At 35.6% G+C, this 12829-nt stretch overlaps 1 protein-coding gene across 1 annotated transcript in view; it reads right to left on the bottom strand.

Annotated features, from left to right (window-relative positions):
* KCNH8 (potassium voltage-gated channel subfamily H member 8) overlaps positions 1–12829 on the bottom strand; it is a 176793-nt gene that overhangs the window by 119497 nt on the left and 44467 nt on the right. The window contains exon 2 of the mRNA XM_058025604.1: positions 980–1213. Within this exon, the coding sequence (XP_057881587.1) occupies positions 980–1213 (234 nt within the window). The remainder of the gene's footprint in view (positions 1–979; positions 1214–12829) is intronic.

Below are 12829 nucleotides of genomic sequence, written 5' to 3'. Positions count from 1 at the left end.
ATCACTTTTAGAAAAAAGGTTTTTAAAGCATATAATAGCAGTAATATTATTTGAAAGGAAAATATTTCATTTATAAAAACAGAAGAAGAGAAAACCTATGAGGAAAATGCAGTCTAGACATATGCCTATAAATTCTAGCCATGTAATAAAAGAGAAGGTGATACTCAACACCCATGGATCCATTGAGTCCATGGATCACTCTGCTTCTGTTATCATGGTTGAAATCCTGTCACTATCTCAAACTTAGTGTCACCTGTTTGAAGATAACATGAATGTGGCAATAGAAATATATGGAATAAGTGCACTGATATAAACCAAAGGAGCTGTGAAGTGTGCATCATGGCCTACTGTCTTCTGTGCCTCATACAAGTTGACTAAAATTTTCCTCATAAATGTCTTGCCATAAGAGTCAAAACTGCTGGTGTAAATTGAAATTTCCAATAGTCTATGGGGTTGTTTAATGCCTGGATTTTTTTTTTATGTGACAATACATACTTGAATATAAATTTTTCACTTTTTGAAAGTTATTATTTTATTCATGTGTAATAGCAGTTGAGAAGAAATTACATGGCTCATTCAGACATTCGAGCATTTTACTGATGGCATTGAAAAATTTACATAGCATATTTTGTGGTGAATATGAATATTTTCATTCCAACTCCAACAATAAGAAGTAAAAACTTCAGTATAAGAAGAAGAAAAAGAGGTAAAAAGAGTGTCAAAGTGACTGCAAAAAATCTCACAATGTAGTTTAGAACCCTGAATTTAATCTGTGTAGCTTTGCAACACATTCATATAAAATCAATAACACCAATATACACATGGTCTCAATTTTACCTTACTAACATGATTCAAATCTATTCACATAGGTTTGATAATAGACAACTAAATTATTACTTAGAAATGAACATTATATATTATATGCATTTATGCTAAGTTTCTTTCTTTATGACTAACAGAACAGGAAAGAAAGACTTACCATTCTTCTTATAGAACATGATTTCTCCTTTAAATTCTATCTTTTCCTCCAATGATTTCTCAATTTGAAGAATCATCTGCTCATTTGTTTCAGCACCAAGTAAGAATTTACAGCTGCAGCTCTTCTGCATGACTTCAGTCCGTGCAAATCCAGCAAGCTCACAGAAGCCATCAGAGCAGTAAACAATGGGGAATCCCTTAGCCACCTGAGCATTTGCAAGGATAAAGTTACTATCTGCAGAAGAACACAAAAGTAAAATATGAATTAAAGTCCAAATTCTGCACCGCTTGGCACAGTACTTTCTATAACATCATAAGAAGGCACAACTGGACAGATATTGTAAAGCAAAGTCCCAACTGCCCGCAAACAAGGATATAACTTCTGGTTTCAGGCTAGTGTTCTGAAATTGAGTCAAAGATCTAGTCCACAGATCATATACAATAGTTCTTGATGGCTTGGTACAAGTTGCCTCATTGTCTCCTCTAGGAATCCTTTATGATATTTGCCTCTGAGATAGAAGCCAACACACTGAAACAACCACTTGACCAAGGACTGGTGACAAATCCCAAAATTTTGGAGAAATTTCAAATGTTATGCTGCAATTTAGAGTACTCTGCAGTCTAAAGAGACACAGCTACACCATAAAACCCAGAAATATCCATGGTCTCAATAAGATAATGCTGACCTATGTCAGCAAACTAATTTATTCTATAGAATTTTGCAAGGGAATCCTTAAAAACACAGTTGAACGACACACCAGGATACGTGGAATTAAGGACATTCTAAACTACAAGGAATTATTTATCCTTCATGGGAGGCGAGGTTGATTTTGGGGTTTTTTGTTTGGTTTGTTTTGTTTTTTGTTAATTTGTTTTTTGTTTTCTTTGTTTCTGAGGAAAAAATATTTCATTCAAAATCAGTCACCTGTCTTTTGGAGTCCCACCATATTTCTCCCATATGAAACAGGCACATCAAAGATTCACCATTCTGTTATACTTAATGCTCTTTATATTTTTTCAGTGTGTTGAAGCTGCAGCTATTATGTATGATCCATTCAAGAGTAGAATATTGACACGGACATCAATCAAATAAATGTGGTGTCCTAATTTGATTTCAAATCTTCATTAAATCTAACAGTTGAACCTCTTGGCAGCCTAATAGCTCATTCCCATCCTTCTCTGAAATGGTTTTGAAGGCTTTGAACCTCAGAACTTCATCTTCAGCTGATGTCAACAACTCTGACCCTTTACAGCATTTTTCCATTATCAGGGAGAACCTTTCCAGATAATAATGAACTTCTGATACAAGTGTTTTGCCTGTGTGTCATTATCTTGAAGTGAAAAAATTAAAAAGTTTTATGGGCAGAATCTGTCTACATTTCACATGGAGAGAGGAAAGACTATTTTTTACCCTTTGCTTGTTAAGGAGTGTTTACCTTACAGCTTGCTAACAGGAGCTTAGGAGCAGTCTAGTCCCAAGACAGACACCTCTCATTTTTCAGACTTATGTGCAAGTGAATTCATGTGTATGTATTAAGGGGAAATACTATTAACTAACTCATAATCCCTTGATAAATTTTCATAAATTTAAAGAGAAAAAATGAATTATTTTAATGGAAAACTCAGGTTGATATACCTAATCCCCATACATGTATGTATAATTTATGATTGGGAAGGGAGGAACAGAATCCATACACTAAAATAGAGGAAAAATAAGTCTGTTTTTCAATCTGAACTGTCACAAGAATTCTACATTTGTGAAATCCCAAAACCCAACTATGTTACTCTTTAATTACCCAAGGGATAAAACACTATGTCTTATACTGCTTTCAGTATTTTAAAGGTAATGGAGGTTTATTAAATGACCAATTTTCTCTCAAGACTTTCCTTCAGTTACCCACATTTTGTACGGATTTAATTAAATCCTTTCAATAAATGATTGTTATGTTAAAACAGTCTTTTCCCACTTACCAAATAATGTGTTTTTAAAATGCATTCTGGTTCAGTGCAGTGCTTGACTTAGCCTGTCATTTTTATTTGCCTAACTGGGGAAAAAATATCATTACCATTCATGCACTAACATGCTGCTGCCCATGTCAACACAAAACTAAATCCCCACACTGCCAAGAGAATTAAAATCATATGCTTGCAGTGCATAATGAAAGTGTGACAGTGCAAGACCAGCAGATCATTCATACCAAATATATTTATAGCTGGAAAATTAATTTACTGCTCTGATTCTTGTTGTTTACAATACAATTATGTGATGCAAAGACTGCTGTAGGGTTTTCGTTTTCTTTTTAATTCTTGTTGTTGAGAGTTGTATGAAGCAGAATCTGGAACACCAAAAGGGCACAAAAGGTGGAGAGGATGTGCAGTAGTGAATGAATGTCATTATGAACAGGAATACATTGGAGCTTACCAAGCATACCATGGCTTTATGAAAAATATAAGGTGGCCAAACTCTATTGTCAGTTACACCAAAATGAACCTGGAATAATTGTGGTTGCTTTAACATTAATGAAATAAACAAGTTTACTTATAAATGCCAATCCAGTACCAGCTAGAATAACAGCGAATCTTTCTCTTAATATCAGCAGGTTTGTAAGCCTAATTTTACTCAACTTTTTGTAGTACAACAGCAAAGCATCAGGAAAATGCAATCAGAATTATATTTGCTGCTCTTCTTAAACTTGAATTAAAAAAAAATAATGAGAGATGCACCTATAATCACAAACTAAGGGACATATCTAAATAATTTGGTGAAAAAATTCTTGTCATACTAAAAACATACAAGAAATATTATGCCCAGTAATTATATGTATAATTCAATTCTTCAGCAACATTTATAAAGGGATTAATATTTCCCTATTGCATAAAGAAAATAAAAAAAAAGCCCAACAAACCCATACCTCAAAATATTCTGGTTAAAGGTTTGCTTAATTCTGTAATTTATTTTTATAGCTTCAAATCTTTAATATCCCTAGTTATTACTTGTGTATGTAAAACACTATAAAATATTTCAAAAAAGAAGTATTGAGGGTGAAATTTCTATCATTCAGTGTTCATTGTGGCACAAATAACAAATCCAGCACTTAATTTCATGATCTTCAATGATAACTAGCTGGATTTTTAAATCTAGAGTAAGATAAATGAAATATTCTTCAGAATAATTTATTAGAAACTTATGGACTGGAAGACAACATATTTTATTATTTTTAAACTTGCATTTGGAAAGTTGCAATGAGTGATACAAACCTGTTGGTCTGTATATTTTGGTATATGTTTCTGTGCAGATTGCAACACTTCCATAATAATATAGAAGTTGTTGAATTCCATATTATGCTTTCAGCACTTTGGCTGGAATATTAAGTTATTTCATTGATGAGGTTGGTCTATCAGGAGACAATATTAGATTACTGGTGGATGTTTCCTTTTAATTCAATTTTTAGATAAGAAAATGCATCCAATCAAAATACTTGATCTATTGAGAAAGGTGTAACCTTGAGCCTTTGGAGCAACAGAGTAGAGCTGCTGAAAATCTGTGTAAGAAAGAACAGATTTGCAGTATTGAGGAATAAATCTGGTGCAGGTAGCTCAGTTTGCCATCTGCTCACTGAGATGCAAAGTGAGCTACGAGTGGGAGCCAGAGATAAGAGACCATGAGCTGCCAACCCTTTGGTCAGCAAAGGGTGCAAAGATGGGTGGATGGACTCTGGGAGACGCTGCAGGAGCAGAGGACTCAGGAGAAAGAGAGGCTTGTGTGAGGAGAGACTGTGAGGGTATAAAATCCTTGGGTTTCCTTTGCTGAGGGTCCTCCTTGGAGGCATCAGCTGGGGATGTTTCTGTGTTGCTGCACCCAGAACAAATGTCTTTATGGAAAGAGTCATCTGAGCTCTGCTCTGGGAGAGCTGTGGTGGATATGGGAAGGAAACCTGATCTGACTGTGAGAGTGGGGTGTACAGGGAGTCAAGCAGGCACCTGTCAGGTCACAGGAGCCGCCCACAGGGAAGGGACCTCGATGCCAGCAGTGAAAGTCTCTGAGCTGCGAGTGAGACTGCCAGAGAGTCCAGAGAATGGGCAGACTGGATGCTTTTTTAACCAGTTGACCCTAGGTTTCAGCTCAGAAATTAAGTGGTGTAAGTCTCTACAAAATAAATTTTTAAAAATTCAAATTGGATATTTGTATATTGGCTTTGGATAAAAATTCTTGATTGTTTGTTCAAGCCTGCAAAAGCTGTGTGAAGGATGATTTAAAAGTGCTTCTGCTAAGATGAGAAGAAGCCTAAACACAAAATATCCAACATTCACGAGGTTTTCCTTTAGCAGCAAGTCAGCAGAGATAGATGAATGTGAGAGAGGTCCCTGGCTTGCCAGCGCAATTTAAAAGCAGATTTCTTTCAATTGTGATTCTTTTACTTTAAGCTCATTTTCCATGAAGATCAAGTTACTTTTTCACATGAAAGTTTGAAGGAAGACTATTAGGAGCTTGCATGCCTGCCTTCATTTCAGAAGTAGAACATACTGGAGAGGATAGGACATTGATCAATGGAAGACTCGTGGTTTTCATAAATCTCTGCCAGAAATACAGCATAAAGCCAGAGACAATCAAATAAGATGAGCCAGAACCATGACAACTGTACCTTCAATCACAGGCTTAGACAATGTTGCCCTGTTTCAATGATGTGATACCCCAAAATCATAACTGGAGCGACAAAAATTTAGATCTCATGCTATCTTATACAGAGAATCTTATTCATCAAACATCCCATGATAGAGTTTTACAATTGAGATAATTAAAGAAAAAGGCTTTATACTCTTCCTCCTAATTAATGCCCACAATTTATCTGGCTGTTTGTAATGACACTGTGTTACATTTATACTCTGCACTCCCTTCATGAATGCTACTGTCACATCCACCAAAAAATGACAAAAGGATTTTTGCTTTAATACCATGGCTATGTCTGATGTAAATCTCATCATTGTGCTTCTATGTTCTTTTCACAGTTCTTTTCACAGTTCTTTTCAATCAAAGTCCAGAAGTTTTCATCAGGAGAACACCTGACTTCTTTTGCAACTGAGAAAAGCCGACAAGCGCTCTAATTTTATAAGTTAAATTATTTAAAAATGAAAGAGGAAGAAAAAATCCTACAACAGAAAAAATCTTTAGCAATTGAAGAAGCTGCATTAAATAAACAAGTGACTCTCATAGTTACTCTACATATTGTAGAGCAGTCTATAATTCTTCTAGTTGAAAGGATGTACTGCACTTAAATTTGATTCCACAGTTTGTACACAGGCAAGTTAACAAGGGAAATCTCATTCCAGGTTCATGCAAATTACCGTGACAGAGAACACGACCACATTAACAGTTGAGATTACTGATTAATTGAATGATTAAAGCAGTGCATGAAAACATTTAGCTTTATGTCAGCACATTTAGATGCAAGTGAATTTAATTAGAGCTCAAAATCATTTGCCAGCTAGTGTCCTCTGAATCTGATTGAGACCAAGATGATTTTTATAATGCATACACTTCCAGACATTAAAATTCCTTTTGTAAAATCTCAGTACACTTGACTGGGTCACTAATGTGAGGTGAAGATTTATCTAGATCTAAATAAAAAAACCCCAAACTGATTATAATGATGTTTTCTCCCACTCTTCCCTGAAAATGAATGCATATTCCAATGAATTTATAGTAGTACAGTGAGAGGAAAAAGTATTGCATTATAAAGTACAAGTATGGACTTATGAACAAATACCTAATACTGTAACTCACTGTAACCTTTAAAATTGATTTAATTGGCCTACTCATTTAATTACAAGGATGCATAAAATTGGGTAATGGCTACAAATTTAGAGTTATGAATCAGTATTTGAAGTACCCAGACCTATGGACTCAGCTAAAGGGGTGAGCTTCCATAGGTCCCACTTGACCTGAACTGACAGGAATAACTTACATTAAGTGGAAAAGTTCTGAATTCAGCAGCTAAGAAATAAACTTTTCACTTTATATTTACAAAATAATATTTAGTCTGACAGTAAAAATGCTTTACTGTATACAATATTTATTGCTACAAGAGGTAATCTGCAATGCAGTTCAGCATGGAAATATCTAAGCAAAATTTGGGCATCTGGTTGCTCAATCATTTCCCAGTCTTGTTGATAAACACAAGATCTTAAGCCACTTAAGAGACTTGGTGTTTAACAGTCTCCAACCCAGCTTTCTTTGTCATTAGTGCATCAGGTCAATACTGGAATAATGACTGCAGCTTTCTGCATGACCACTAAAATTACCTACTCCTGTAAGAGAGCAGACCAAAAGCCAGACTGTATCAGAGAGAAACAAAGTGAGAAACAAAAGCAGTAGTGAACCTCGTGGTGAATTTGTCTTCTGGCATATCAGCAAGGAAAAAAATAATTTGTTCCTCCATTAGAAATCTTTGTGCATGTTCCTATTGCTTTTCCAATCTCAGTATCATTTGAATCTACCTAAACTCTAAAATACAAGACTGAGAAGGACTTGGTCGAAATAGTAGTACTGCTGTGGCTGCTCATTTATCATCACTGAGCACCTTTCAAATAAACATGCAGTGCAATTGTAAAGGGTGTACTATAGTAAAGGAGAAAAACTTTCAGTAGAGATGACTTTCAAATTCTTCAAAATTAAGCTCCACTAGCAGAAGCAAATATCTATGTATTTTCCTCAAAAGGAAATATTAATTAGTCCAAAATAAATCTTTGCTTTTGATTTTATATTTACCTGGAATTACAAACTTACGTATGTCAGCTGAATCAAGGCTGCAACAAAATATTTCTTTTCCCACTCTTTTTGGATATTAACAAAATTTTATTTTTCAGTAAAAAACTATTACATTTGATGAACTTTATTTGTGTTACTGATTGTGCAGTGACTGGCAGTACACAGTGCAGATGTAACAAAAACAGCTATATTGCAGCTGTCAAATATTTACATGCAAGTTTCATAGGCATTGAAGTGTTGCAAGTAAAACAGCACATGGCACTGGGGAAAAAATCCAGAAAAACGAAGACATTACCAATCAAGAGACACTGCAACTCATGAGTCACCAGCATTTTGTGACAATGTTCAGTGTCATCCAGAAGTTACTCACCGGATCCTTGTTTTTCTGAAAGAACTGAACCCCATACCCCTCACGAGGGAGTCCAGCTGCTGTACAGTGCATTCTGTGAGTGCCCACTGCACAGCAGGGTGCACAGGTTCACATTTCCAAGGGAATCATGTTTTGTAATTTCTCCAATAAAATACATGGAAATTTTAAGTTCATCCACTAGGCAGAAGAGCCATTTGCTTAGCCCAGCAATATCTGATTTGCTGTTTGTTTTGTTTTCCCAGCTGTTCCATTGATTTAAGATTCACCAGGAATTTAGAAATGGAATTGCTATAAATCAAATTAACACATAGAGTTCTCATAAACTCAGATCATATAGCCCAATGATTTAAGAGCCTGGGACCATGACTTGCTTTCAAGTGTTCAACTGAGAAGATTTGCAGAAAACACTCTTCCTGAATAGAAATATTTTCAAAGTCAAGGGCCACATCATCAACAAATATTTATTCATGTGATCCTGTCCATACCTTCCTTTGTCACTCGTCTGAAGTAGAAATGAAATAAGGAGTTGAAAGTTGTTTGGCTTACAGCTGTATTAAGCACTATGCCAGCTATTCACAATTGGTGCTTGGTTTACAGGAGTACTAAATTTTCACCATTTCATAACATTTCGTGGGTTTAGAATCCTACACTTGCCTTTACTATACACATGCTCGATGAACCTATTTATAATGCTATTGCAGTGGATAACCCTTTGAATATTTGCACTCAATGCCCTGCTACTGACAGTGCAATGTATGAGCAGCCATATGTTACAGATTCTGCTAAGAGAAGAGAGCTAGTGAAAGAATACAGGAAAAAAGATTTACCAGGCATTACTCTTGCACAACTGAGAGGAAGAGCGTAAGGTAGACATTTTGAAACCAGTCTGAAATGGCTTTGAAAGATCACATTCCTGGCTCTTTGAAATCTAATGCTCCTTTCTTCATATGGGACTATGTTAATTTAGGAGTGGTATCTCGGGGACTTGGAAAATATCTTGATATCATCTATACTGGAAACAAGAAACTAAATTTCTTTATAATGTGATGATGTGAAGTTCAAGGACTATTTACCTGTCATTGGGAAAGTTTCATCTTATCACTTGAAGTCGATATGGTCTGGAAGACTCAAAGTATCTGGAACTTTTTGCAGTAAAGGACCACATATATCAACACATAGAGAAATTGCCAGGGTTTTGAAATTAGTTTTGAGATTTCATGGAAATTTGTTTCCTCTTTAAAGTGACCATGTTAAAAAAAGTGTGGCTTCTATAAATCCTATATAAAAGAATGTTATCAGTAAGGATATAAAGCAAATCTTTTCAACAGAAATATAAAAAGATATTAGTGCAAAGAGAGTGGAAAATCTTTATGGTCCTTCCACTTGCTTCCACCATGCATGGCCAGAAGGTGTTTACTGTCCACATGCTGAGCAAATGGAACTTTCAGCCACCATTCCCAAGAATGAAGGAGGAGAAATTCCACTTGCAGCCCTGGAACTGACCATGAAAGAAACAGACCAAGCTGTTCCCTCTGGAGAGACTCCAGTGAGTCCTGAATCATAACCATACTAATTCTCCTCTGGTGACAGTGGGGCATTTTATACAAAGTTTCCTCACCTAAACAAAATTATGTTTTCTCAGAATAAGACCAGACCCACATCTATGTTTTAAATTGAAGGCAGGAGGGACAATGGTCATCCTTCCTCAGCACCATCTGCCTAATGCAGAACTTCGGCTCCACAGAGGGTGATGCAGGATCCTCAGTTTTGCATATGACTTCCATTTTCACAGGCAGGTTACCCAAATGGCAATGCAAAAGCCACTCTCTGTTCAGATACCACATGTTGCTATTATATTCTTTGAATAAGAAACATTTTCCATTTTATACAAGCGCTACACTAACCTGAAGTTGTTACTCAAAGAGGCTCAAAGCTGATTTTCATGTATACTAGCCTTTATATATAAATTCTGGGCTTTTCATTGTCACTTTTATAATCCCCTATGACTCCCATGACAATTTCATGACAGCTAGTGGTGAGTTTTACTTATTGATTTTCCCTTTTAAATATTGTACTTCAATATTAAGGTGTCAGAACTTTAAGAGTAACTGTTTCAAACCTTTGTAGTTTATATGCTCATCTCTCAATCCCTGAAATTAAAGGATAATCTTGAGTTAATTTTAATGGGGAGAAAAAGCAGACTCCCTCATGCCCATTCCAGTGAAATGAGTTCTCTGTAAACAGCAAGGATTTCTGCACACAGTTTTCTTAGAGCAGGAACACTGATCTGAAATAATGCCTTGGAAAAGAAAGCTTATTCCAAGAATGCTCTTCTGAAAAATTGGCACAAATCATATTAAAAATGGTTCACAAAATAATTACCAGTGTCCAGGAAATGTCATTTCCAGAGGGGAGAGTTGTATACTGCACTATCTGCCATAATAAAGAATTACATAGTATATCCTAAACTCACCCTTTCAGAATAAAAATATCCTAAGAATATCAATACGAGGATCACTGACATTGTCTTGAGCAAGATCTGTAAAAAACCAATATTTTGAGGGTGGAAAATGATAAGAGGGAGATTACAGGTGAGAATATTATCATATTCAAAGGAAAAATAACCATCTTGTAGTGGATTTCTCAACTAAGAATGTTCTCATAAAAAATCCAGAGGAAAAAGGCTAAAAATGTGTGGAAGGATGAGTTTTGTTGTAGAATAAAAAAAAAGTGGAATAACCTTAATGGAAAAGCAGATGTGGGAAGTAGACATGGGCTATTATTTCTTATCATAAAGTTGCTATGGACCTCCTGAAGGACTGGCATAGTTTACATCAGGAGTACCTGAGCTTGGACCCCCTGATTTATGCAAGATATACAAATAGTTACAGAAGGAGCTGCTTGCGAAATCAGAATGGCTTGACACTAACACTGCCATAAGAGGGTCTTCTGGAGAAAAATCCAGATTTTGGCTCAAGAAATGAATATGATCTGAAGATACAAAACATCTGGTGCTTTGCAGTAAAGAAATACATATATAAACACACAGCGGATTTGTCAGGGTTTTGATGACATTTGAAGGAGAAAAAAAACAAGTTTGGACTAAATATTTTCTCAGTGAAAGAAATCAGGTACAGGAAGAGATTGCTATAATAAAAAATCTACTGAACTGAACCCCTAAGGACCTGAACAGTGCAGATAAGAGAGGAAATGCACCAAAATAATGACAGGACTGAAGACAGTTACTCAAATCTAGACCTTTTTTGTCTGTTGCTTTTTCTAGTTCTAGTTCTTTTTTACAGGAAATAAAGAGACTAAGTATCACAGAACCAGCTTTGGTACTTCTAAAGTAAAAGTTTTATTCTGCCATGGAACAAAACCTATACCCCTTCCCACCTCTTTTTTCCAAAGCGCTGCCTAAACATAAAAAAGTCTGAACCTTACTTCAGAAAAAGACTCTCGGGAGAACAACAGGCCAGTGCTCAATAATTAATGCGAGTCCCAAACCTCCAAAATCCCAGGAAAATGTTACCTATTAACTGTACTGCAGTGAATCAGTATCATTAGGGAGCCAGGTAATGTTTCTGAGAATTCTATCAGTCAAAACATACAAATGCCGCTAGAGTTTTTAATTAAATTTTTCTAACTGGTCCAAAATATTTTAAAGTAAAAAAATCCCAGTTGCTGGTGCTGTACTTGCTAGACAAAAGCAACACAACTTTTTGCTCCACAGGAAAAAGGTATAAGAATGCTGCAGTCTAATTCCAGTGTTGTTATGGGAGGTAGTTTTAAGTTTGGCTTAGTTTTTCTGGAGCCCAATCTGAAGAAAGTGATGAAAAGTATCTTTACAAATAACAACAGGTGCTTGTATCTGGTTGCAAAGTTTTCATGCTAGAGAGAATAATCTTTTTCATTCTGAGAGTTTGGAAGTAATTTGTAGAAAGTCAGATATTTATATCTTTATCTCATCAAGTAAAAGTGGCACTGAGCAAACAGAGAAAAATACTAAAAATACAGAAATAAGGTTCCATAAATTGCACTTACTGAAAACACCAAAAGTAGAAGAAAGCTATAAATTACAACATGATTATACTGCCACATTTCCTATGCAATCTGATGTTATAAATGTGGAAATTCATTGCTGCTTTAAATACTGTTTTGAAAGTTAAAAAATAATTCAGAGACTAAAAATCAGTTGGAGAATTTGACTAACAGCATCATATACACCAGCAAAAATGATATTTGTAAAACAGGTGGTCAAACCACCAAAACAGTGTAAAACATTACCTTTAACCTACTCAACCTCAATATTGAGGTCAGGAGCTTCAGCTGCACTGGAATGCTAGGAAGTGATGTCTTCAAGGCATTACTCAGAATAAGGACTTATATTTATCATATGTGGAGGGTGTGGTGACCAAAATCCCTCAGATTTAGCATCATCTTAAAGCAGAGGAAGTAGGTAACATCAACATCAAGCCAGGATAGAAATCAGAGCATTTCTGTACTATATTTACTCAGCCAGGCTCTAAATGTTGAGTAGATGCACCTGACTATGCCCATGTCTTTCCTTCTTGTAAAGAAACGTCAAAAATCATCTGTAGGTGAGATACTGTAGAACTAATTTCTTAATTTGAAATTACTCTGAGGAAAGAGAAAAAATATACATTTTTTAGTTACTGTTTTTGGCATTTTTTTAATCCTAATTGAATAAGGTG

The sequence above is a fragment of the Melospiza georgiana genome, chromosome 1 (genome assembly GCF_028018845.1).
Source record: "Melospiza georgiana isolate bMelGeo1 chromosome 1, bMelGeo1.pri, whole genome shotgun sequence".
Taxonomy (NCBI): Eukaryota; Metazoa; Chordata; class Aves; order Passeriformes; family Passerellidae; genus Melospiza; species Melospiza georgiana.
Note: the sequence above shows the minus strand (reverse complement) of the source record. Positions and strands in the feature narration are given on the sequence as shown.